Below are 27,432 nucleotides of genomic sequence, written 5' to 3' on the forward strand. Positions count from 1 at the left end.
TAACAATTGGGATCATATTATTTCTGTGTGTTGTTTTTTTTTCATTGTGCACCTAGAGTTTTCTTCCATCTTTCTGTCTTGTTCAAAGACTCTCTGAGATGCAAATGAGTATCACCCATGGCCACCTCTGCCTCAGGTCCATAAGCACCTACAATTTAGTGTCCCGAACTGGATTCACACTCGAATCCCAGTGCCCAGATCCGTTCTCTCCCTAGTCCCTCTTAGCAGGTGGCAGTAAGAGAACAGGCATGGCCCTCCCAGTGGCAGAAGCCACTTGCCTTACATCGTCCTTCCATTCTGCACATTATTGTTTTTAAATTAGGTTTTAGTTCTGATGGAACAATTCCATCTCAAGAATGAAGACCATGCATCTAAAATCAGAGCTGCTCTAACTCCTTTGGCTAGTGAGTGGGAAATGCAATAAAGGCTCGCTCCTCGGGAGGCTGTGTGGTTTGGGGGGAAATGTCCTAACCCAAACCTGCCATTTACTGGCAGTGGGACCTGAGGCACATCACTTACCCTGAGTCCCAACTATCAGCTGTGACTGAAAGCAGCCACCCAAATCGTTGAGAATTACACACTAAGATGTATGTGGCGCACCCAGCACAGTACAGGCACCCAGTAAATGGCAGGGCTGGCCGCAGTGGCAGCTGCCGTTGTCTGTTTGATCTTCAGCACCTCACAACATCGCACATCACCGATTCCCTCGTCAGGACCTCAGCCCATGTCTCTTTGGCCACATTCATTATGGTGGTTCTGTGACAACAGACAGGGAGACCCCTTGACCTCACACACATCCTCATCCATGTACAATCCTAAGGGTGTGTTACTTATGATAAGAGTCTCTGTAGCAGGTTAGTGCCAGGCATTGGAAGTTCTTAACCAAACCGAACAGACCATGAGGCTCAAAGGGCCAGCCGTTTGGCCTTCTTTTCCATGAAAGGGGCGCATCAGTTCTTCTTTCGTGCATAATTAGCGGCTCAGATCAGGTGCTTCATTTGAAAGTAGCCCAGCTGTTCTTGCCATGGCTGACTGGAGCAGGGGTAGTCCATGAGCAGAAGCAGCCATCTGTGTGCTGGGTAGGAAGGGCCCTGCCCAGTAGATTTTGCTATATCAGGGGTGGTGGTAGGTCTGATCCACTCAGGTCTGCCTTCTGTACGGGATACAGACTTGGTGAACAACAGTGCTGTGGATCTCTCCAGTTTGCTGCTGCTCCAGTCTGGTTTGCAACATCCTCTGCCGTGCTTCCCAGTCCTGGAAATCTGGGAAGAGTGGAATGCCCTGGCCTGCCAGCCTAAGATAACATGACTCCCGGGGAATTTCCTCACAGTCCAGTGGTTAGGACTCCGCGCTCTCACTGCCAAGAGCCCGGATTCAATCCATGGTCAGGGAACTAAGATCCCGCAAGCCATGCGGCACAGCCAAAAAAAAAAAATGACATGACTCCCAAGCTATCACATTCAATCCCTGCATCCACGTTCCTGAGGTCAGTCGGAATAGGCTCCTCTTCTTTTTCCTTAATTGGATGTTTCTCAAATTACGAGCATAACACAAGCTTATTTTAACAAGTGAAATGACACAATACATGATATATAAAGGCAAAGCTGATCATCTCCCCCAGCCCCAACTCCTATTCTCAACTCCTTGATGTAACCAACAATGTCAGCCTTTGTATCCTTCCACACCTTTCTCTTCACTCAAACAAAGATACACATACATACATACATATATATATATATATATATATATATATATATATATATATATATATATATAGGAGCTGGATGGTTTGTTTTTATGGAAATAGAACCTGTCATACACTATTTTATGACCTTTTTTTTCATTTAACGTATCATGGACATCTGTACAAAATATGTAAGTATGTGTGTGTGTGTATACATGTCTTTTAAAAAGATTCTAACATTCCCTAGGAATATCTAGTCTATGTAGTTTTAGGAAGTTGTCAAAACATAACCCAATCCAGTTGATCTTTCAGACCTGAGGTCTCTTTTCCTCTTGCTAAATGTGTCCTACCCAAAGTGTTTCATCTTTCCAAACAGCACCCTCCCCTTCTGGCAAAATGCTCCTCCTCCTACTTCATATGGTCCTGCTGCAGACGGCGAATCACAAAACCCACCCCTCTGGCCACAGAGGGAGCACCTGGTGGAGATGTCTAAGAAAATACTGCTGGCATGTGGACAGATGCAGAAATGGGAAGCAGAGACTAGGGATACTGATGTGCTCCCAGGACGCGGGCCTAATTCCTAGTGGGCCCCATTCCTACAACATTTCCTTTGGTTCTGTGAGTTACAACAGGATTTGTAAAAACACACAAAACCTCCTTTTTTGCTTAAACTGGTCTGAGTTGGGTTTCAGTCCCTGGTAGCCAAGAATCCTGACTAAAACACTCACCCTTTAGAATACAGCTTTCTCTTGAGTACTGCTTAACCCATAAATGAAAAACATTTCCTTCACAGATTTTTCTTTTTCTTTTTAATTTTCAAGAGCTAAAAATAATAATAATCCCATGTTGGGGATTTGTGCTTGATTAGTAGAAAGTTCTGAAATACTTCCATGGATAACACTAGAGTACAGCTTCCAGCGATGCTTTAATTCTCCTAGGGCTACTTCGCTGGCAGAATAATGTAACTGTTGTATAACCATGTTCCACAAGAAAGGGGGAAACTTAATTACCACTTGGTTTCTTCATTGGAACTGCCAAAATGGCACCAGTTCAATGTTTCTGCCTATTAACATTGTTAGGTTACCATCCATGTTTTTAAATAAAGTCAATACAGAGACAGTCAAAAAATCAGTCTGGATTTATGTAATATACTTATTCATTTCTATTTTTGTTTTCAGATGAAATTAACATGAAAAGATATTCTTAGTTCACATGTTACCCCAAGCTGTCTATGAAAATATAGTTAGGGAAGGAAGAGTCAAGAGGGTGGTGTGGGAAGACGCAGAGTTAGCGCCTCCCCATAACTAGGGCACCTGCCTGCTGCTGGTGGGGGACTCTGATGCCCAAGGAGACAGGAGGAACCCCAAAGTGAACCGGTAGGACGTAGCGGGGCTGAGGGCAGAGAAGAAGTGGAGGTCAGACAGGATTGATGCCCCTGAGGCTGGTGAGATCAGGAGAGGCAGGCAGGAGGGACTCTCTGGGAAGCGTGGGAGAGGAGCAGAGCGGGATCGCCTGGCCCACTTGGGCAGGGGAGCCTGCTGAGCTCCCAAGCCGGTACCTGCCCTCCAAACCCCGCTCCAGGCTGCGTCGGTCCTTGGGGGCATAGGAGGGAGGCTAGGGAGATCAGTAGAGGCAGGCAGGAGGGGCCCTCCCAGACCAGAGGAGAGGAGAAGAGGGCGTTTGCCCCACCCACTCAGCCCAGGAAGCCTGCTGGGCTCCCAGGTGAGGTCCCCTACCATCTGAGACCTGAGGTGGGGGGCACACCTGGGTCCCTTCTGTTCCTTGAGCCTAAGCTCCACCCCCCCCACAGCCCCCAGGGCCTTTCCCAGCCCCACGGGTCCTGAGCATTGGCCCCACCCACTACCCAAACCTTGCCTTTGCTTAGGCCCCGCCCTCCACAGCAAAGGCCTTCCCCATCCCCACTTTTTTTTTCTTTTCCCTCCTCCACTTTTTTTACTATTGTGGTACTGATGTACCTTCAAGTTGTTGATGCATCTATAACTTTATTTTTATATTCTTCCTAACATATCTGTTAGTTTCCTAGGCTAATTTTATTTTTTACTTTGTTATTGTTCTTTTTTTTCATTTTATTTATTTGTTTTTGCCACCCCAGGTGGCTTGTGGGAACTTAGTTCACGAGCCTGGGGTCAGGCTGAAGATCCTGTGGTGGGAGGTCCGAGTGTGAACCACTGGACTAACAGAGAACCTCAGACACCACGGAATATGCATCCAAGTGAGGTCTCACGGAGTTCCTCATCTCAGCACCAAGACCCAGCTCTACCCAATAGCCTACAAACTCCAGGGCTGGAAGCCTCAGGTCAAACAACCAGTAAGACAGGAACACAATCCCACTCATAAAAAAAAAAAAAAAAAAAAAATGAGATGGCAAAAAAATATGTCACAGATGAAGGAGCAAGGTAAAAACCTACAAGACCAAATAAATGAAGAGGAAATAGGCAATCTACCTGAAAAAGAATTCAGAGTAATGATAGTAAAGATGATCCAGAATCTCGGAAATAGAATGGAGGCACTGATGAAGAAAATACAAGAAATGTTTAACAAAGATCTAGAAGAACTAAGGAACAAACAAACAAAGATGAACAACACAATAACAGAAACAGAAAATACACCAGAAGGAATCAAAAACAGAATAACTGAAACAGAACAAATAAGTGAGCTGGAGAACAAAATGGTGAAAATAAGATCAGAATAAAGAAAAAAGAATGAAAAGAATTGAAGACAATCTCAGAGACCTCTGGGACAACACTAAAAACACCAACATTCGAATTATAGGGTTCCCAGAAGAAGAAGAGAAAAAGAAAGGGTCTGAGAAAATATTTGAAGAGATTATAGTTGAAAACTTCCCTAACATGGGAAAGGAAATAGTCACCCAAGTCCAGAAAGCACAGAGAGTCCCATACAGGATAAACCCTAGGAAAAACACACCAAGACACATATTAATCAAACTAACAAAAATTAAATTCAAAGATAAAATATTAAAAGCAGCAAGGGAGGGCTTCCCTGGTGGCACAGTGGTTGGGAGTCCGCCTGCCAATGCAGGGGACACGGGTTCGTGCCCCGGTCCGGGAAGATCCCACAGGCCACGGAGCGGCTGGGCCCGTGAGCCATGGCCGCTGAGCCTGCGCGTCTGGAGGCTGTGCTTCGCAATGGGAGAGGCCACAACAGTGAGTAGGCCCGCGTACCGCAAAAAAAAAAAAAAAAAAAAGCAGCAAGGGAAAAACAAAAAACAACATTACAAAGTAATCCCCATAAGGTTATCAGCTGATTTTCAGAGGAAGCTCTGCTGACCATAAAGGAGTGGCAGGATATACTTAAAGTGATGAAAGAGAAAAACCTACAACCAAGATTACTCTACCCAGCAAGGCTCTCATTCAGATTCGATGGAGAAATCAAAAGCTTTTCAGACAAGCAAAAGCTAAGAGAATTCAGCACCACCAAACCAGCTCTACAACAAATGCTAAAGAAACTACCCTAAGCGGGAAACACAAGAGAAGAAAAGGACCTATAAAAACAAACCCAGAACAATTAAGAAAATGGTCATAGGAACATACACATCAATAATTACCCTAAACGTGAATGGATTAAATGCTCCAACCAAAAGACATAGACTGGCTGAATGGATACAAAAACAAGACCCATATATATACTGTCTACAAGAGACCCACTTCAGACCTAGGGACACATACAGACTGAAAGTGAGGGGATGGAAAAAGATATTCCATGCAAATGGAAATCAAAAGAAAGCTGAAGTAGCAATACTCATATCAGATAAAATAGGCTTTAAAATAAAGAATGTTACAAGAGACAAGGAAGGACACTACATAATGATCAAGGGATCAATCTAAGGAGAAGATATAACAATTATAAATATATATGCACCCACATAAGAGTACCACAATACATAAGGCAACTGCTAACAGCTATAAAAGAGGAAATCGACAGTAACACAATAATAGTGGAGGACTTTAACACCTCACTTACACCAATGGACAGATCATCCAAACAGAAAATTAATAAGGAAACAGAAGCTTTAAATGACACAATAGACCAGATAGATTTAATTGATATTTATAGGACATTCCATCCAAAAACAGCAGTTTACACTTTCTTCTCAAGTGCACATGGAACATTCTACAGGCTAGATCACATCTTGGGTCACAAATCAAGCCTCAGTAAATTTTTAAGAAAACTGAAATCATATCAAGCATCTTTACTGACCACAAGGCTCTGAGATTAGAAATGAATTACAGGGAAAAAAACGTAAAAAACACAAACACATGGAGGCTAAACAATACGTTACTAAATAACCAAGAGATCACTGAACAAATCAAAGAGGAAATCAAAAAATACCTAGAGACAAATGACAATGAAAACACAATGATCCAAAACCTGTGGGATGCAGCAAAAGCAGTTCTAAGAGGGAAGTTTATAGCTATACAAGCCTACCTCAAGAAACAAGAAGAATCTCAAATAAACAATCTAACCTTACACCTAAAGGAAATAGAGAAAGAAGAACAAACAAAACCCAAAGATAGCGAAGGAAAGAAATCATAAAGATCAGAGCAGAAATAAATGAAATAGAAACAAAGAACACAATAGCAAAGATCAATAAAACTAAAAGCTGGTTCTTTGAGAAGATAATCAAAATTGATAAACCATTAGCCAGACTCATCAAGAAAAAGAGGGAGAGGACTCAAATCAATAAAATTAGAAATGGAAAAGGAGAAGTTACAACAGACACCACAGAAATATAAAGCATCCTAAGAGACTACTACAAGCAACTCTATGCCAATAAAATGGACAACCTGGAAGAAATGGACAAATTCTTAGAAAGGTATAACCTCCCAGGACTGAACCAGGAAGAAATAGAAAATATGAACAGACCAATCACAAGTAATGAAACTGAAACTGTGATTAACAGTCTTCTAGCAAACAAAAGTCCAGGACCAGATGGCTTCACAGGTGAATGCTATCAAACATTTAGAGAAGGACTAACAACCATCCTTTCAAACTCTTCCAAAAAACTGCAGAGGAAGGAATACTCCCACACTCATTCTATGAGGCCACCATTACCCTGATACCAAAACCAGACAAAGATACTACAAAAAATGAAAATTACAGACCAATATCACTGATGAATATAGATGCAAAAATCCTCAACAAAATACTAGCAAACAGAATCCAACAACACATTAAAAGGATCATACACCATGATCAAGTGGGATTTACCCCAGGGATGCAAGGATTCTTCAATATACACAAATCAATAAACGTGATACACCATATTAAGAAATTGAAGAATAAAAACCATATGATCACCTCAATAGATGCAGAAAAAGCTTTTGACAAAATTCAACACCCATTTATGATAAAAACTCTCCAGAAAGTGGGCATGGAGGGAACCTACCTCAACATAATAAAGGCCATATACAACAAACCCACAGCACACATCATTCTCAATGGTGAAAAACGGAAAGCATTTCCTCTAAGATCAGGAACAAGACAAGGATATCCATTCTCACCACTGTTATTCAACATAGTTTTAGAAGTCCTAGCCACAGAAATCAGAGAAGAAAAAGAAATAAAAGGAATACAAATTGGAAAAGAAGTAAAACTGTCATTGTTTGCAGATGACATGGTACTATACATAAAGAATCCTAAAGATGCCACCAGAGAACTACTAGAGCTACTCAATGAATTTCGTAATGTTGCAGTATACAAAATTAATGCACAGAAATCTCTTGCATTCCTATACACTAATGATGAAAAATCTGAAAGAGAAATTAAGGAAACACTCCCATTTACCACTGCAACAAAAAGAACAAAATAACTAGGAATAAACCTACCTAGGGAGACAAAAGACCCCTATGCAGAAAACTATAAGACACTGATGAAAGAAATTAAAGATGATACCAACAAATGGAGAGATATACTATGTTCTTGGATTGGAAGAATCAACATTGTGAAAATGACTGTACTACCCAAAGCAATCTACAGATTCAATCTATCAAATTACCAATGGCATTTTTTACAGAACTAGAACAAAATATCTTAAAATTTGTATGGAGACAGAAAAGACCCCAAATAGCCAAAGCAGTCTTGAGGGAAAAAAACAGAGCTGGAGGAATCAGACTCCCTGACTTCAGAATATACTACAAAGCTACAGTAATCAAGACAATATGGTACTGGCACAAAAACAGAAATGTTGATCAATGGAACAAGATAGAAAGCACAGAGATAAACCCACGCACCTATGGTCAACTAATCTATGACAAAGGAGGCAAGGATATACAATGGAGAAAAGACAGTCTCTTCAATAAGTGGTGCTGGGAAAACTGGACAGCTACATGTAAAAGAATGAAATTAGAACACTCCTGACCACCATGCACCAAAATAAACTCAAAATGGATTAGAGACCTAAATGTAAGACCAGACACTGTAAAACTCTTAGAGGAAAACATAGGAAGAACACTCTTTGACATAAATCACAGCAAGATCTTTTCTGATCCACCTCCTAGAGTAGTGGAAATAAAAACAAAAATAAACAAATGTGACCTAATGAAACTTCAAAGCTTTTGCACAGCAAAGGAAACCATAAAGACGACGAAAAGACAACCCTCAGAATGGGAGAAAATATTTGCAACTGACAAAGGATTAATCTCCAAAATTTACAAGCAGCAACTGACAAAGAAGCAACTGACAAAGGATTAATCTCCAAAATTTACAAGCAGCTCAGGCAGCTCAATGTTAAAAAAAACAAACAACCGAATCCAAAAATGGGCAGAAGACCTAAATAGACATTTCTTCAAAGAAGACATACAGATGGCCAAGAAGCACATGAAAAGCTGCTCAACATCACTAATTATTAGAGAAATGCAAATCAAAACTACAATGAGGTATCACCTGACACCAGTTAGAATGGGCATCATCAGAAAATCTACAAACAGCAAACGCTGGAGAGGGTGTGGAGGAAAGGGAACCCTCTTGCACTATTGTTGGGAATGTAAATTGATACAGCCACTATGGAGAACAGTATGGAAGTTGTTTAAAAAAACTAAAAATTGAATTACCATATGATCCAGCAATCCCACTACTGGGCATATACCCAGAGAAAACCATAACTGAAAAAGACACATGCACCCACCCCAATGTTCATTGCAGCACTATTTACAATAGCCAGGTCATGGAAGCAACCTAAATGCCCATCGACAGACTAATGGATAAAGAAGATGTGGTAAATATGTACAATGGAATGTTACTCAGCCATAAAAAGGAATGAAATTCGGTCCTTAGTAGAGACGTGGATGGATCTAGAGACTGTCATACAGAGTGAAGTAAGTCAGAAAGAGGAAAACAAATATCGTATATTAACACATATATGTGGAACCAAGAGAAATGGTACAGATGAACTGGTTTGCAGGGCAGAAATTGAGATACAGATGTAGAGAACAAACATATGGACACCATGGGGGGTAAGTGGCGGGGTGGTGGTGGTGCTGGTGTCATGAATTGAGCTGTTGGGATTGACATGTATATACTTATGTGTATAAAACTGATGACTAGGGCTTCCCTGGTGGCGCAGTGGTTGAGAGTCCATCTGCCGATGCAGGGGACGCAGGTTCGTGCCCCGGTCCGGGAGGATCCCACATGCCGTGGAGCGGCTGGGCCCGTGAGCCATGGCAGCTCAGCCTGTGCATCCGGAGCCTGTGCTCCGAAACGGGAGAGGCCACAACAGCGAGAGGCCCGCGTACCGCAAAAAAAAAAAAAAAAAAAAAAAAAAAAAAAAAAAAACAAAAAACACCTGATGTCTAATAACAAAAAATAATGCAAACCATATATGGTTTTTATACAATTTAAATAAAAACTCTGATTTGTAAAGGAAGATTATACAGCTTTTGAGGACATGGGTTGGAATGCTTTTTAAATGTAATTAACCTAAAATAAGCCAGGCAGAGGAAGACTAATACTGCATAGAATCACTTATATGTGAAATCTTAAAAAAAAAGAAGTCAAAGGCTAGAAACAGAGCAGAAAAGTGGTTGCCCGGTTTGGGGGTGGGGGAAATAAGGAGAGGTTGGTAATAGGGTACAAAGTTTCAGTTATAAGATGAATAAGGTCTGAGGATGTAATGAAAAACATGGCAACTGTAGTGATAACACTGTATTGTATAATTGAAATTTACTGAAAGAGTAGAACTTAAATGTTCTTACCTCCCCCCAAAAAGGATAAATACGTGATGTGATGGATGTGCTGATTAACGAGATGGGTGGAATCCTTTCACAATGTACGCATACATCATATCACCAAGATGTACATTTTAAACGTCTTGTAATTTTATGTCAAATATACCTCAATAAAGCTGAAAAAAAAAAAATCTTCCAACAAACAAAAGTCCAGGACCAGATGGCTTCTCAGGCAAATTCTATCAAACAGTTAGAGAAGAGCTAACACTGATCCTTCTCAAACTCTTCCAAAATATTGCAGAGGAAGAAACACTCCCAAATTCATTCTACAAAGCCACCATCAACCTTATACCAAAACCAGAAAAAGATATCACAAAAAAAGACAATTATAGACCAATATCACTGATGAACATAGATGCAAAAATCCTGAACAAAATACTAGCTAACAGAATCCAACAGCACGTTAAAAGGATCATACACCATGATCAAGTGGGATTTATACCAGGGATGCAAGGATTCTTCAATATATGCAAATCAATCAGTGATACACCACATTAACAAATTAAGGAATAAGAATCATATGATCATCTCAATAGATACAGAAAAAGCTTTTGACAAAATTCAATACCCACTTATGATAAAAACTCTCCAGAAAATGAGCATAGAGGGAACCTACCTCAACATAATAAAGGCCATATATGACAAACCCACAGCAAGCATCATACTCAATGGTGAAAACTGAAAGCATTTCCACTAAGATGAGGAAAAAGACAAGGATGTCCACTCTCGCCACTCTTATTCAACATAGTTTTGGAAGTCCTAGCCACAGCAATCAGAGAATAAAAAGAAATAAAAGGAATACAAATTGGAAAAGAAGTAAAACAGTCACTGTTTGTTGATGACATGATACTATACATAGAAAATCCTAAAGATGTCACCAGAAAACTACTAGAACTAATTAGTGAATTTCGTAAGGTTGCAGGATACAAAATTAATGCACAGAAATCTCTGGCATTCCTATAAACCAACCAACGAAAAATCAGAAAGAGAAATTAAGGAAACACTCCCATTTACCACTGCAACAAAAAGAATAAAATACCCAGGAATAAACCTGCCTAAGGAGACAAAAGACTTGTACTCAGAAAACTATAAAACACTGATGAAAGAAATCAAAGATGACATACAGCTGGAGAAATATACCATGTTCTTGGATTGGAAGAATCAATATTGTGAAAATGACTATACTACCCAGAGCAATCTACAGAGTGAATGCAATCCCTATCAAACTAGCAATGGCATTCATTTTTCACAGAATTAGAACAAGATATCTTACAATTCGTATGGAAACACAAAAGACCCTGAATAGCCAAAGCAATCTTCAGAACAGAAAACGGAGTTGGAGGAATCAGGCTCCCCAACTTCAAACTATACTACAGAGCTACAGTAATCAAGACAGTACGGAACTGGGACAAAAACAGAAATATAGATCAATGGTACAGGATAGAATGCCCAAAGATAAACCCACGCACATATGGGCATCTAATTTATGACAAAGGAGGCAAGAACATACAATGGAGAAAATACAGCCTCTTCAATAAGTAGTGCTGGGAAAACTGGACAGCTACATGTAAAAGAATGAAATTAGAACACTACCTAACACCATACACAAAAATAAACTCCAAATAGATTAAAGACTTAAATGTAAGGCCAGACACTATAAAACTCTTAGAGGAAAACAGAGGAAAAACACTTTTTGACATAAACCACACCAAGATCTTCTTTGACCCACCCCCTAGAGTAATGGAAATAAAAACAAAAATAAACAAATCAGACTTAATTAAACTTAAAAGCTTTTGCACAGCAAAGGAAACCATAAACAAGACAAAAAGACAACCCTCAAAATGGGAGAAAATATTTGCAAATGAAACAACAGATAAAGGATTAATCTCCAAAATATACCAACAGATCATGGAGCTCAATATCAAAAAAAACAAACAATCCAGTTAAAAAATGGGCGGAAGACCTAAGTAGACATCACCAAGGAAGATATACAGATGGCCAAGAGGCACATGAAAAGCTGCTCAATATCACTAATTATTAGAGAAATGCAAATCAAAACTACAATGAGGTATCACCTCACGGTGGTCAGAATGACCATTATCAAAAAAGTTAGAAACAATAAATGCTGAAAAAGGTGTGGTGAAAAGGGAACCCTCCTGCACTGTTGGTGAGAATGTAAATTGATATAACCACTATGGAAAACAGTATGAAGGTTCCTTAAAAAACTAAAAATAGCACTACCATATGACTCACAATCCCACTACTGGGCATATACCCTGAGAAAACCATAATTCAAAAAGAGAGATGTACCACAATGTTCACTGTAGCACTATTTACAATAGCCAGGACATGGAAGCAACCTAAATGTCCATCGATAGATGAATGGATAAAGAAGATGTGGCACATATATACAATGGAATATTACTCAGCCATAAAAAGAAATGAAATTGAATTATTTGTAGTGAGGTGGATGGACCTAGAGACTGTCATACAGAGTGAAATAAGTCAGAAAGAGAAAAACAAATACCATATGCTAACACATATATATGGAATCTTAAAAAAAAAATAGTACTGATGAACCTAGCTGCAGGGCAGGAATAAAGAAACAGACATAGAAAATGGACTTGAGGACATGGGGTGGGAGGGCAAAGCTGGGGCAAAGTGAGAGTAGCAGTGCCTGGACATATACACTACCGAATGTAAAACAGTTGGCTGGTGGGAAACAGCAGCGTAGCACAGGGAGACTGGCTCGGTGCTTTGCGATGACCTAGAGGGGTAGGATAGGGAGGATGGGAGGGAGGCTCAAGAGGGAGGGGATACAGGGACACGTGTATGCATATGGCTGAGTCCCTCTGTTGTGCAACAGAAACTAACACAGTATTGTGAAGCAATTATACTCCAATAAAGACCTATTAAGAAAAGAAAGTTAGAAAAATCTTAAAGCTTCTTAATATTTCACAGTCTTACCAAAAATTAACAAAAAACAAATGTCTGCCCTGGAATACAGACTGTGGGGAGTCAGGACAATTCTTTCCATCATGGGCTGGACCACTGGATTCAATGTCCCTGTGAACCAAGTTTCTACGAAACAGGAAAGGGTCTAATCAATTCTACACCTTGGGTTTCCCAGACATCCAGTGACCAAAGGCAGAACTCACTCTTGTGCCATAAGATGACTCACTACTGTCCAGGAGGAACAAAATAAAGACCTATAACAAGATTACAAAATACCAAAGCCTGTCCCTTTCCCCTGGGCAGCAGATTCTAGTTGCTGGTCAAATTGTTATAGCCTATTTATTTAAAAGACACCGTGTCAGTAATGTCTTTGCCCACCTCGTTCACCTCTTGGTCTCTTCTACATCAGGGGTCCCCAACCCCTGGGCCATGGACTGGTACAGGTCCATGGCCTGTTAGGAACCGGGCCGGACAACAGGAGGTGAGCGGCGGGCAGGCGGGCGAGCAAGCGAAGCTTCATCTGTATGTACAGCAGCTCCCCTTCACTCGCATCACTGCCTGAGCTCTGCCTCTGTCAGATCAGTGGCAGCATTAGATTCTCATAGGAGCATGAACCCTACTGTGAACTGTGCATGCGAGGGATCTAGGTTGCACTCTCCTTATGAGAATTTAATGCCTGATGATCTGAGGTGGAGATGAGGCAGTGATGCTAGCACTGGGGAGCAGCTGCAAATACAGATTATTAGCAGAGAGGTTTGACTGCACAGGGACCATAATAAATCAATTACTTGCAGACTCATATCAAAACCCTATCAGTGAGTGGCAAGTGAAAACAAGCTCAGGGCTCCCACTGATTCTGCATTATGGTGAGTTGTATAATTATTTCATTATATATTACAATGTAATAATAATTGAAATAAAGTGCACAATAAAGTAATGTGCTTGAATCATCCCGAAACTATCCCCCCCAACCCGTGGTCCGTGGAAAAACTGTCTTCCACAAAACCGGTCCCTGGTGCCAAAAAGGTTGGGGACCGCTGCTCTACATCATCCAGATCAAATACCCCCATTCTGGATATATAATGCCCACTTTCTTGTCTGTGATTTCTCTATGGGCAAGAGTATCAAAAACATTCACTGGAGGAACTCTAAACTCTCCTTTTGGCTTCTAAAATTTCTATTCTTTTCTATCACCATAACTTGGTTTAATCCTTCCATAGTTCCACAAGTAACTAAACCTACAGTTCACATATGCCAACTAGACAATTTATCCTAAAAACAACAACAACCCGCCCACCAACATCTGGATTTATATTTTAGGGCCACCTGAGCCCTCTCAGTCCCCTAGGTGTTAACCTCTTCTTGGATGAGTGCTTTCAGCAGAAAGGGAATCAAGAAGTCCTGGCAGCTATAACTTGGAAATCATAAAATAAACTTCCAGGGTGTAAAAAACCATCATTTCCAGCTGTTCTTCTAACAAATGCTCTAAGTATTTTAAATTGAGTGAGAAGCCAAGAGGATAGGGAAACAACCCAGAAATTAGGACGAGTGGGACACTGCCCCCACCTTCTAGACTGAAGGAACAAAGGGAGGAAGCAGAGATAACTGAACCCAAAGGCTGAGATCAGTTGCAGAAGCTGAAAGAGGAAGGTCTGGCCAAATGGAACTGGAATAATGAAGGAGATACTAACCAGGTCAGAGAGAGGGAAATTCCTTGGCTTCTTCCTTCCTCCTCCCCTACAATCTTGCCAGAATTCTTCCTGTCCAAAACCAGCCAGAGGCCAGCTGACACCAGGGCTTGGGAAATGTGGCCTGCAGAGTTCTGCCCTTCCACCATACAAAGCAAAGCAGGAGATCCATCTGACAGCCAACTAGTCAAAGACCAGCACAGGAACACTACAGGACTGCAAAATTTACCATGACTCGAGATATCAAAGGGGAGTGAGGGCCAGCTACTGATGAGGGGCAAACACAGGGATCACAGCCCTGTCAAGTTAGACAGAGCTGGCCAGGAAGCGAGACCTAGAAGCTCAAGCTAGAACAGCCTCCGGTGTGGACCCAGTCACATGACCATGGCTTACCCAACAGGACCTCTTGCCTCCATTTGGGCAGAGCTATGGGCATCTCAGGGATGGCAGGCAGGACGGATGGCAAGCAGACTAGAAGGGATACAGGAGAACACAGGTGACAATGTACAGATGAGGCTCTGGAGGGATATACCCTGGAAAATGATAGGGATCACTGTCTAGAAGGGCCTGGGGGGAGTGGGTAGTCAAAGGGGACTGTAGCCTTATCTATGTTGTATCTCTCCTTTTTAAAGGGGAGAATATGGAATTTTATGTACAATTTAAAAATACTTTTTTTAAGAAGGAAGAAACGAACAGGCAAAAGTACAGTTCTTCCTCCAGCACAGGAAGGAAGATGAAGGAGAGTAAAGAAGACTTTGGAGGTTAAGAAGGGAAGGAAGCTGGGGCAGCTGATTGTCTGCCCTCCCAATGAGAGAGAAGTACCAATTCCCCAGGAATGTCCACCTTTCTCTCCCTTTCATCATAAAACAAAACTTTATATTTGAAACCAATTCAGCTTCTAATTAAGAGCAACCATGGTTACTGCTTCTGAAAAAAATTGCTATTTTCAGAGAGTGCCGTGGTTTCTGTGGAGTAGATTCAACACTTTATTTCCAAGAAATGAGAAACACAACATTTAATTTTGTTTAGCAAGTTTAATAACTCACTATTATTACAGGTTGGGGATCAAAATGAAGCGAATACTTGAGGGTAAAGAATCTAAATGACAGTAACTAGACCCAAAACAGAAGACCTCTGGGAATGTGAGGCAGATAAATCAGGCAGTTTCCCATCAAAATACTGGACTAGCAACTCAATGTCCCTTTCAAATTACATCTGAGAGGATAAGCCCTGGAAATCTACTCTCTACTTTCAGATGCTTCAGAGATTAGAAAATCTGAAAACTAAATGGCATGCGATGCATTCTCTGGGCACTTCATAAACATTTGTTGACTGACTGGCCAACTGAAAGCTGATGAAACGTATATTATGGTTCACTTGCTAAGAACTCCCCTCACTTCCTGATATTTGTGGGTAATTGCATTATGATCATGCAGCTGCCAGACACATAGCCTCAATTTCCTTCCTCCTCCACAGGAAATAGCAAAAAGGCCCAAGCGGAAAACACTACTTGGGCAGTGCCCTGTGGTGTTTTGCCTGAGACAAATTATTCAAGGTCCAACTCTGTGAGGGGGACTTGGCAGCTTGATGCTTTAATTGCCCCGCTTCTGGCCCAGAAGGTGCTGAGGAGACCAGCTGAGGTGGGAGGTGGGTAATTTTATTTTCTAACCATCTGTGCACACAACATATGAAAACACAACAAAATCACCATATGGTGCTAAACTTTAAATATGTCATCAGACATTGTATGAGTTTAAGAAGAAACCGAATGGCACTGTGGTCTTTTCTGACTCCTGAAAGAGAATGATTTATCTCTGGCTTCAAGTGGTCCCCGCTTAAACATCCAAACCTCAGAACTACCGTATTACTGCTATTATTAATTGGGTTACACTGGAAAATTGCATTATGGTTTTTAGAGTTTTCTCATTGATCATTGCACATGAACCCTGCAACAAATCTGTGAGGTAGGAGGCAGGTGGGAGGCCGCTGCCACTGACTAAAGTCACAGATTCCTGATCAACTCATCACCCCCAAACCACCTCCCTCTCCACTTGCCAAGTCCACATGTAATTTACTTATATGCCCAAGGCCTGGCCAACTTTGTGACTTTGGGTTTCCCCAAGAGAACTGTGATGATCATGGCCTCAGGCACATCTCCATTGACTACAACAAGAACGTGGGGGACCCCAATGATCTGCTTACAGTCTTGTCTCATTTCTCTCCTTTGCACAACTTATTTGCTGCTATAGGAGGAAACCAAAGTAAAAGCAACCTTGAACTTTCCAAATCATCATTCTTGTCCATTCTCAAACCCAAATTACAATCTGTGGTCTGGCGGGCTCACAAAATACAAGGACAAACCACAGACTGGGAGAAGACATTTGCACTGTATTTAACTAACAAAGAATCAATAATCCAGACCATATAAAGAACTATATGAGGGACTTCCCTGGTGGCGCAGTGGTTAAGAATCCACCTGCCAATGCAGGGAACACGGGATCGATCCCTGGTCCGGGAAGATCCCACACGCCGCAGAGCAACTAATCCCACGAGCCACAACTACTGAAGCCCACGTGCCCTAGAGCCTGCACGCCCTACAGCCCGTGCACCACAACTACTGAGCCCATGTGCCACAAGTACTGAAGCCCATGTGCTGCAACCACTGAAGCCTGTGAGCCTAGAGCCCGAGCTCTGCAGCAAGAGAAGCCACAACAATGAGAAGCCCGCACGCAGCAATGAAGAGTAGCCCCTGCTCACCTCAACTAGAGAAAGCCCGTGAACAGCAACTGAGACCCCCCCCGCAAAAAAAAAAAGAACTATATGAACAGTAAGAACAATATGAAAAAGACAAACAACCCATGAGGAACTTGGCAAATAATGTGAGCAAGCCAATCAGAGAATAGGAAACTTAAATAGATAAAAAATAGCTTCACTAGGACAGAACTCAGGAAAATGTAAATTGAAAACACAATTAGATGCCATTTCCCATATATCAAATTAGCAAAGATTTAAAAGCCTAACATTAGTAAGTATTGTCAGGGATGTAGGGCTATATGAAATGCCATTTATTTCTGGTAGGAATATAAATTGGCACCAACATTTTGGAAAGCAATTTGGCAAGACATATTTATGCTGAGGAGTGTACACTCTATGACCCAGCAATGCCACTTCTCCCACAGGCTAACAGTTAGGTGCAAGGATGTTCATTGGAACAAAAATCTAAAACAACCTAAAACTCTATCAATGTGAAAATAGATAATTAAATATTGTCATAATTATACAGCACTTAATGGATGAACTATAAGCACTTATAATGGATGAACTATAAACTATTGTGTATTTTGAACTGACTTAAAATACACAATACTACACACAAGTGTGTATGTATCCATAAACAATACATAGAATAAAAGCATGAAAACATGAAGGCAAAGGATAGACACTAGCTTTTTTTTTAACTGAAGGACTGGAATCTGATTGTGGAGAGGCACAACTGTATCTGCAACATAGAAGAAAAAAAGCTGAGATTAACAAGATTAAATGGTAATATCTATTATATCAGGATGGCGGGTCTGAGTATTTAGAATAATGTTCTCTGTATTCCTGTGTTGGAAATGTTTATAATTTTTTAAAGTATCATATTTAAACTAAAGAGGATAGAGCCTACCTAGGGAAAGTGGATAGAGAAAAAAAAGAGAAGGCAGTCTAGAACAGAATCTGAGGTGGGGTAGACAAATCCCTCGAAAAACACAAATTAAAACTGACACAGAAAAAAAAAAAATCAGAAGATCTGAATAGCCTTATATCCATTAAAGAAATAGAACTGTAATTTAAAAACTTCCCACAAAGAAAGCTCTAGGTCAAGATACCATCACTGGTGAATGCTATTGAACAATAAAGAAAGAAATAACACTAATAATACACAACACTTTCAGAAAGTGGGAAGAAGGGAACACTTCCTAGCTTGTTTTATGAGGCTAGCATAAACCTGATATTAAATACAAAGATATTACAAGAAAAGTAAATTACAGGTCAGTGCCTTTCAGGCACATAGGGATACTGACAAATGAATACAGCAATATATACATTCAAAAAAGTACATCACAACCAAATGAAATTTGTCCTAGGAACACAACGTTGGTTTAGTATTTTTAAAAAATCAATCAACATAATACATCACATTAACAGATTAAAGGAGAAAAACCATGTATTGTCTCAATAGATGCAGAAAAGGCATATGACAAAACTCAATACCCATTCATGATAAAAATTCTGAGCAAACTAGGAATACAGGAATAACCTCATTGCACTGCACTCTGCTTTACTGTACTTCACAGATACTGTGCTTTTTACAAATTGATGGTTTGTGGCAACCCTTCGTTGAGCAAGTCTATTGGCACCATTTTTCCAACAGCATTATTTTTTAATAAGGTATGTACATTTTTTTAAAGACATAATGCTATCGCACACAACAAACCACAATATAATGTAAACATTACTTTTATATGCACTGGGACCAAAAAATTCCTGTGACTCACTTTATTGCGATATCCACTTTACTGCAGTGGTCTGGAACAAAACCCACACAATCTCTGAGGTCTGCCTTTAAAGCAGAACTTTCCAACCTGATAAGAGTATGCAAAGATGGAGTGGAGCAGGAAAACCTTGTGGAGTAAACTGGGAGGAAGAAACCAAGTTGCAGCAAAAAAAATCTGGAGGGTGGGTCTCATGCCAAGAGCACAGTCTTTTACAGATGGGGAAATGGTCTACTGTATTACATGCCACTGAGATGAGACAGGATGACAGAGACACATCCAGGGAGGTCACTGGTGGCCTTGAAGAGAGCAGATTTGGTGCAAATGTCACTCCACTTTTTACTTCTCATCTACTGTTCTTATGTGCCTTAGAATGACTTCCATATCTCCATTCAAGAATTAAGCAAATCAGGGGGCTTCCCTGGTGGCGCAGTGGTTAAGAATTCTCCTGCCAATGCACGGGACACGGGTTCGATCCCCGGTCTGGGAAGATCCCACATGCCATGGAACAACTAAGCCCATGCACCACAACTACTGAGTCTGTGCTCTAGAGCCTGTGAACCACAACTACTGAAGCCCGCATGCCTGGAGCCTATGCTCTGCAACAAGAGAAACCACCGCAATGAGAAGCCCACGCACCGCAACAAAGAGCAGCCCCCACTCTCTGCAACTAGAGAAAGCCCGCGTGCAACAACAAAGTCCCAGTGCAGCCAAAAATAAATAAATTAATTTTTTAAAACAATAATAATAAAAAAAAAAGAATTAAGCAAATCAGGGACTTCCCAGGTGGTGCAGTGGATAAGACTCTGTGCTCCCAATACAGGGGGCCTGGGTTCAATCCCTGGTCAGGGAACTAGATCCCACATGCATGCCGCAACTAAGAGTTCGCATGCCACAACTAAGGAGCCCACGTGCTGCAACTAAGGAGCTAGCGAGCCGCAACTAAGAAGCCCACCTGCCACAACTAAGGAGACCACGTGCTACAACTAAAAAGCCGGTGAGCCACAACTAAGGAGACTAGCTGCCGCAACTAAGGAGCTCACCTGCCGCAACTAAGACCCAGCACAACCAAATAAATAAATAAATCTTAAAAAAAAAGAATTAAGCAAATCTACCAACAAATTAACAAATTATAGAAAAAGGCAAGCTTACTGAATTTTTCCTAGGCCTACTGACTGATTTTGAACCTAAGACTCCAATACTACTATATAATACAGTAGAAAGGCCGGTGTTTGGAAAAGCTGGTGCCCAAGGACTATGTACCGAATGAATTAATCAATACACATGTCAGACGTTGCTATTGCAGAGCAGATATTCCTTCCCTCCTTAGAGTAAGGATCACTGAACCTGACCTGAATCCCAATCCCTGGGACTAGTCCTGACATTGGGAGAGAAGGATTTTAAAGCAACAGGAAGCTCAACAGGCTTTCACACTGTTGACCATTACAGAGATTTGCTTCTTTGTTGCCATTACCACTTAGAAATGGCTGGACAAGTTTTCACCATATTTGGCAGTTATTTTGGGGATGATCTGACTTAAATATGGGCTATGAAAATTAACAAGAAATTAAGTTCAAGAGAGCCTGGAGGATACCCGCCCCCCTCCAAGATAGCTTATCATCTTAAAGAGAGCAACTGAAACTGAGGAACAGAGGGAACCCTAGGTGTCTGCTGGTCACAATGACTAAGATACCATAAACCAAAAAACAAAGAGTGGTTTTAGGAACCAACCGAGTCACAGGATAGATAATACAAATAGCAGGTGATGATCTGCAGTCTAGTTGCTTCTCAGAAGGCAACTCCATGCAGCAGGCCCCAAGCAGAAGAGAGCAGATTCATTTATTAAATGAATTAGATTTCATTTCATTTATTAAATGACTTCCCAGAGTAAGTCAGATCAGTATAAATAATAATCAGGACTACCACTTATTAAGGGACTATTATGTGCCAGACACATGTACTATCTCATTTAACCCACACAATGACCCAGGAGGGAAAAATAATTATTATTATATTATTATCCCTATTTTAAAGACAAGGAGAGTGGGATTCAGACATTAAATGACTTGTGCAGGGTCACTCAGTGAGAAAGTGGTACAATGGGGTTCAAACCTGGGTTGCCCAGTCCCTGGGTCCAGCCTGACCTTGGGCTTCAGTTACTGTAAGGGACTCCATTTTGTCTTTTGGGCCTAAGCTGCCTACGAGGGTCCCAGTATCTCTGGGCCTGGGGTTCTGCCTTGAGCCTTCTCTGTAACGTCTCACCCACCCAAGGGAATTAGCGTCCCACTTACACCCCCTCAACCACTTATCCGCTAATGTATCATAAATGTACAGTTTTGCTGTAAAAGTTTAATCTTCAGCAACTGGCCTGTACTCACTAATTTTCCAAAATAAGTTGGCCTAAGTAAAAAAAAAAAAAAAAAAAAGATAAATCTAGTTGAAGAAACACAGATATTATACTTCATGACAAGAGTCAATTTATTCTGCACCACCTCTTTCTAATAAACATTGCAGAAGTGATGGAAAGCAGTATCTGGGAAAAATAATACCTCGCATAGCCCAGGGAGACATCCCTTGTAGAAGGCAAATCTCTGAATCTGACAGTAAAAGTCATTAACTCTTCAAGTGACAAAGAGACATTATACCCTGACTTCCTTTTTAGGAATACTTCTTGCTGCCAATGTCAGTTCAGCACAAATTTTCAAACCAATTATGACAATGGATTCACGTACCTTTCTAAAAGAAAATCTTGATAAAGGACTGGGAGGGGGCAGATACCCTTTATATAGACCCTGAGAGGTTAATAATAGCAACAGCCAGTGGCAGTGCCAGTAAATGTTTAACAATCAACTCTCTGGCAGAAAAAGCCCTGATTTGTAGGCTTTGCTGATTTCCATGATGTAAATACTCCCACCATGGTGGATTTCAAGCTACTAAGGTGACAAATAATTAACATGAAGTTGGGCAGACATGCCCACAGCTCTCAGGAGCTGGTACAAGCAGGCTCCAGCCCTCCACTGGCAATGCTAATATTTACTAGTTACGTACTTATGTGCCAGCTATGTGCTAAGTGCTTCATAGTCATCCTCTTTCAATCCCTGTAACAGTTCAATGGGCAGGTACTATTTTATCCCCATTTTACAGATGAGAGAAAACTAGGTATTAGAGACGTTAATTTAGTAATTAGTCAAAAGTCGAATAGCTACTAAGTGTTAAGGGCTAGCATTCAAATGCTGGCCATCTGGTTCAACGGTCCATGCTCTCAGCCCCTCTTTAATCCTGCCTCTCTCTGTAAGGTGTTAAAGAAGCTGCTATGATCATTGCCACCTCATCTTACAGATGACGTGTTGGTAAAGAGTACAGCGCAGGCTCTGGGGTAATTGGCAGTGGGGTGAAGGCGTCTACCAACATCAGACATGCAAGGTTTCTTCTCCTCCTCTCCCAGGAAATTTCACCTTGTCCTTCAAGGACAGATGCTCCCTCTTTAGCGGAGCCTTTCCCAACTCCCGCAGAGCTGTTACTCCCCACATATTTTTTTGTTAGGAAAATTTTACTTTTTCCATTATAAAATAAATACATGCTCATTAGAGAATACAGAAAATATCAAATACAAGGAGAAAAATCTCTTGTGGTCCCACTTCCTACTCACAGCATTTGTTCCTCATTTCTACTATTGGATTCATTCCCCTGTTCAATGTTTGTCTATTTATGGGTGTCAGCCCCACTGGACTGTGAACTCCTCCTGAGGAGATATCATGTGGTACCCACATTTGTAACCTCCTTCCACTGCATCCACACCCCACCTCCCTCCCTAGCACAACATCCAACACACGGCTGCCCCCCAATTAATCTGGATGCTTTATTATGTCCTCCAATTCATGAGAGGAAACCCTGAGCTTTTCACATTTATCTTCAAAGCTGTCCTAATCTTAACTAAGATTGGTTTTCTTCCTTTGTCCTACATTCTTATTGTCCTGAGTCAGGCAGGAAAGTGCTATTCCAGCAGGCATCTTGCCTTACCTGCATCCCTCTCATCTTCTGGAAGCGTGCAATGGTGTCGCTGATGGTGTACACACGCACGTGGCCCATGTGCAGCTTGCCGGAAGGATAAGGGAACATGGAAAGCACGTAAAACTTGGGCTTTGATTTCTAGGAAAGAATGACAAAAAAATGACAATGAGTATTTATTAAGCATTCATGGGGAAACCCGCATGCACATAATATTTTGGCATTTTACTCAAGGTAATAATTTAACATTTTTAAAAGTTTTCTTTTAAAAAAACCGTTCCCCTAAGGTAAACTGACAAAAATGCCTAATACCAAACTTCAAAGCCCTGGCTTAACCTAAAGAATGTCCAAAATAATGCCAAACAACCTCAAAATCCTATTACCCGTATGTATTTTTAAATCTGTCTTTTTCTCTTCTAAAAGCTTCTCTTTTAGGACAGCTATCTAGGTCTTAAAGAACTATATGTTTTTCCAAATGAAGCTCTGACACATATGTCCATATAATTCAAGGAAACAATAGTGAATCACAGAGATGTGACATGTCTAAAAATGGAGCCCCTCCCTAAATTCCCTGTAGCTGCATGCAGACTTGGATTGAACAGTACGAGCAGGGTCCTCAGGCACCGGTTCAGGTCCCGGGTTTTCTGCTGTATTGTGAGCTTATCTTTCAACAGAAAAAGTTGAAATGGTAAGGTAATGAGAAAATTTTAGCTATTTCCCAGGGGGTGATCTACAGGCAGCCTCAGGCCAGGGTTACATAACTCTCCAACTTCCAAAGACGCAGCTTCATCACGAGAAACACAGAAAAAAGGTAAATGCATTGGAACAGAATGAACACAGGGCAGGAGGTCCTCACTGGAACACTGACTTTTGGCACCTTAGTTCTTCCACAGTAAAATGGTGAATGCTGTCACGAGTTTGTGCACATGAGGGGAAAAGGCTCCACAAGAAAGGTGGTATCATTTAATTGGTTCCTTACTGGAGACCTATTGTTCAAGGGCAAGGACCATGTTTTAATCATCCCTCCCCCCAACTCCACCTTCCCGGCTGCCCACCTCCCAGTTTAATAAATGTTGGATAAATGTTTGTCGGCCTTTGTGCTCTGAAGCCTGATAACAGGCCTCTGCAGAGCACTTATTACTGAAGGGCACTTTTCCCAGCACACTTCACCAATCCTATCCAGGTGACAGGAATGTTCCCCCTCTCCAACCTCAAATCCTCCCATGGGGGAGAAGGGGTGCCTCTGAAGAAAGGAAGAGAACAGGTAACTGCTTCTGTTTAGTCACTAAGGGTCTGGACTGTCTGATGTTATCATTACTTTTTTGCCACCTTCTATTTTTCTCTTTCTGTCCTTACTCCCTTCCATGAGCGCTACTAGAGTTCTTTAAGCCTTTGCTTCTTCAAAATGAATGAAAACAAATGCAAGACAGAATATTCATAACCACTCTTTTGGGTATGTGTGTGGACTGGGGAGGTATTTTTTGGTAAGTATTTGCATGACTGATAATTGACAGCCAACTGTAATCAGGGGAACAGAAGAAACCAGAAATCAGATTCTTTCCAAATCTCATTCGACCCCTTGCTTTACACTTCCTTCAGCAAAGAAGTTAAACAAATCTTTAGCAGGGCCCCTAAAGGGTGGCAAAACAGACCAGAGTGGCACTTTTCTCTGTACTGCCCATCTTCTGGAAATCACCCACTGAGTGGTAAGTAAAGGTGCCTGAAGGAAGAGAAGGGAAAAGTGAATAAATAAGAAGTTTGGATAATACATAAACTTGGAAATCTGGAATACTGAAGTGACAGCTGCTGTTGATTTCTAGAAACGGATGGAAAGCCCCACGTTGATCATGCACTTTAATGTGGATCCATAACTCTTAGGAAAACCTCAGGAGCATGAGAGAGGGCTTGAGGTTCAGGAGTTAGTGGGGACTTAGGACTTTCCTTCTTTAAGAAGGCAAGTGACAGACAATCCTCTCAGCTTGTAAACAAATCCCTCAAAGGAAGTACAAGACCTCGTTCTGATACATGGTGCAGAATCGGAAATAAGCAGACTACCCACTCGATTCAAACATTACTCATTGCAATGGATTTGGCCTACTGCCTTTCCTTTGGGAATTTTTAGGGACATGGGAAAACAGCTGTTACAGAGTTCTTTGGGACCTGAAAAAAACAATAAAATCCTTGATATAAACTATTTCTAGTTTTTCATTTTAAAGTTTTTACATTAAACCTATTTTTTATTATAATCACTTTGTTTTCATTATAATGACATATATTTTAAAATGATGTTTATTTAACAATGTTGCCCGAAACATTTTCCACATATAGCTTCTTCATTAACATATCCATTTTGTATGTCTATCCAACAAAGATTAAATTTATAGCAAAATCAAGGGATTCATTACATACTAGCTAAGCGGAACTACAAAACTGAGTTTACAGAATATATATAGAAAAGTATTGGGCTTCCCTGGTAGCACAGTGGTTAAGAATCCACCTGCCAATGCAGGGGACACAGGTTAGAGCCCTGGTCCGGGAAGATCCCACATGCCACAGAACAACTAAGCCCACGCGCCACAACTACTAAGCTTGCGCTCTAGAGCCCGTGAGCCACAACTCCTGAGCCCGTGCGCCACAACTACTGAAGCCCACGCACCTAAAGCCCACGCTCTGCAACAAGAGAAGCCACCTCGATAAGAGGCCCGCGCACCCCAACGAAGAGTAGCCCCTGCTCGAAGCAACTAGAGAAAGTCCGCACGCAGCAATGAAGACCCAACACAGCCAAAAATAAATAAATAAATAAATAAATTTTTTTAAAAAAGAAAAGCATTGCTAGCAAAACTCTTTACTATTCATGAATATTTTTATTTATTGCAGAAAAGGTATTCAGCTTATTGCCTGCCCCTGCCTTTTGCTTTTCTGTGTGAATTAAGTCATTTTCCTCTGTGACAATGAAATGAGTTCTATCTCTGGGAGTGGAAAGAAGGAATTATGGGAGTTTATACTATAATTGAGTAGGAATCTGATTGAAAGGGAAATTTTCATAATTATATAAAAGTGTAAGAATTTAAGCCTTTAAAAGAAATTAAGATTGGAAGCGATAGAAAAAGGATGGTTTTTATAAGTGGGTCCTATTATTTTTGTCAGCTTCTAACATCAGGAGAAAGATAACTTCTGCCTCTTTATAGATCATGCTCTGAAGCTGTCGCTGAGTCTAGAGGATGGAGGGGGAAGGACCACTCAATAGGAGCCTGCAGCCTGGGATCTGGTCGAGCTTTGACACTAGCTGTGAGACCTTAGGCAAATTCCTTTGTCTTTCTGGCCTCGGTTTACAATCTGTAAATCAAAGGCAAGGCAAAAGAAGGTTCCTGGTGAAAGCATGAGTTTAGAAATCAAATGTGTCTGGGTTTGAGTCCTGGGCTCTGCCACAAGTGAGTTGTGCATCTCAACAAGTTACCAAACCTCCCTCTGAGCCTGTTTTCTTACCCCCAAAATGAGGATAATATTACTCACCCCCAGGGTTGATTCAGGATTTAAATGAGATAATCAATGGAAAGATGGTGGCTGACATAGTAAAATGCTCATTAAATGGAAGTTCTTTTTATAACGATGATTATGATGATGATGGCAAAATATTCAGCATCTAGAAGCTCATTCAGGTGGATTTCAAATGTAGCTAATACCAGAGGGAGGTTGATTATAGATTCTTCAAAATCCACCAGCATCTAGTCATATTCTCATTCCTGACAAAGACACACCACACATTTTTATCCTCTTTCAGTTTATAAAATGGGTTCAGTCATATTTTCTCATTTGATTTTCAAAGCAATCCTGTGAGATAAACAATGCAAAGAATCTGACGATCAAAGAGGTTAAACGATGCTGATGAGATCACACTGATTTGGGGGCAGAGCCAGTATTACTGCTCAGGCTCCCGATCCAGTGCTCTCTCCACTTTGCCGTTCCCTGATTCAAACCCTCATAGAATGCCACCAGGGGATGACCCAAAATGTCCCTCAAGCTATTTACCCAACTAGTGAAACACAGTTTATTTTGATCCATTTAAGTTTTTACACAACCATACGCTTAAGAATGCAATGTCACAAGAAGAAAAAGCTACAACTTCAAAATGTTTGGAAGTGACTAAATTTAAACCAAAAGAAAAAAAGCTAATTTTATGCTCCTCATTGAGAATTAAACTGCTCCCTAAGGTCTGCTTCCAAAATACATTTAGTTACATTAGTCTGGTCATGTTGCCACAAAGAATTTTCACTTCCTAATGAGGTAAAAGTCAAGCT

General features: G+C 41.0%; 1 protein-coding gene across 1 annotated transcript in view; it reads right to left on the reverse strand.

Annotated features, from left to right (window-relative positions):
- The window catches only part of LARS2 (leucyl-tRNA synthetase 2, mitochondrial), a 162,136-nt gene that overhangs the window by 129,525 nt on the left and 5,179 nt on the right, over nucleotides 1–27,432 (reverse strand). Inside the window, exon 3 of the mRNA XM_082848549.1 lies at nucleotides 23,147–23,275. Within this exon, the coding sequence (XP_082704675.1) occupies nucleotides 23,147–23,275 (129 nt within the window). The remainder of the gene's footprint in view (nucleotides 1–23,146; nucleotides 23,276–27,432) is intronic.

This window comes from Leucopleurus acutus (assembly GCF_964270905.1).
Source record: "Leucopleurus acutus genome assembly, chromosome: 10".
Taxonomy (NCBI): domain Eukaryota; kingdom Metazoa; phylum Chordata; class Mammalia; order Artiodactyla; family Delphinidae; genus Leucopleurus; species Leucopleurus acutus.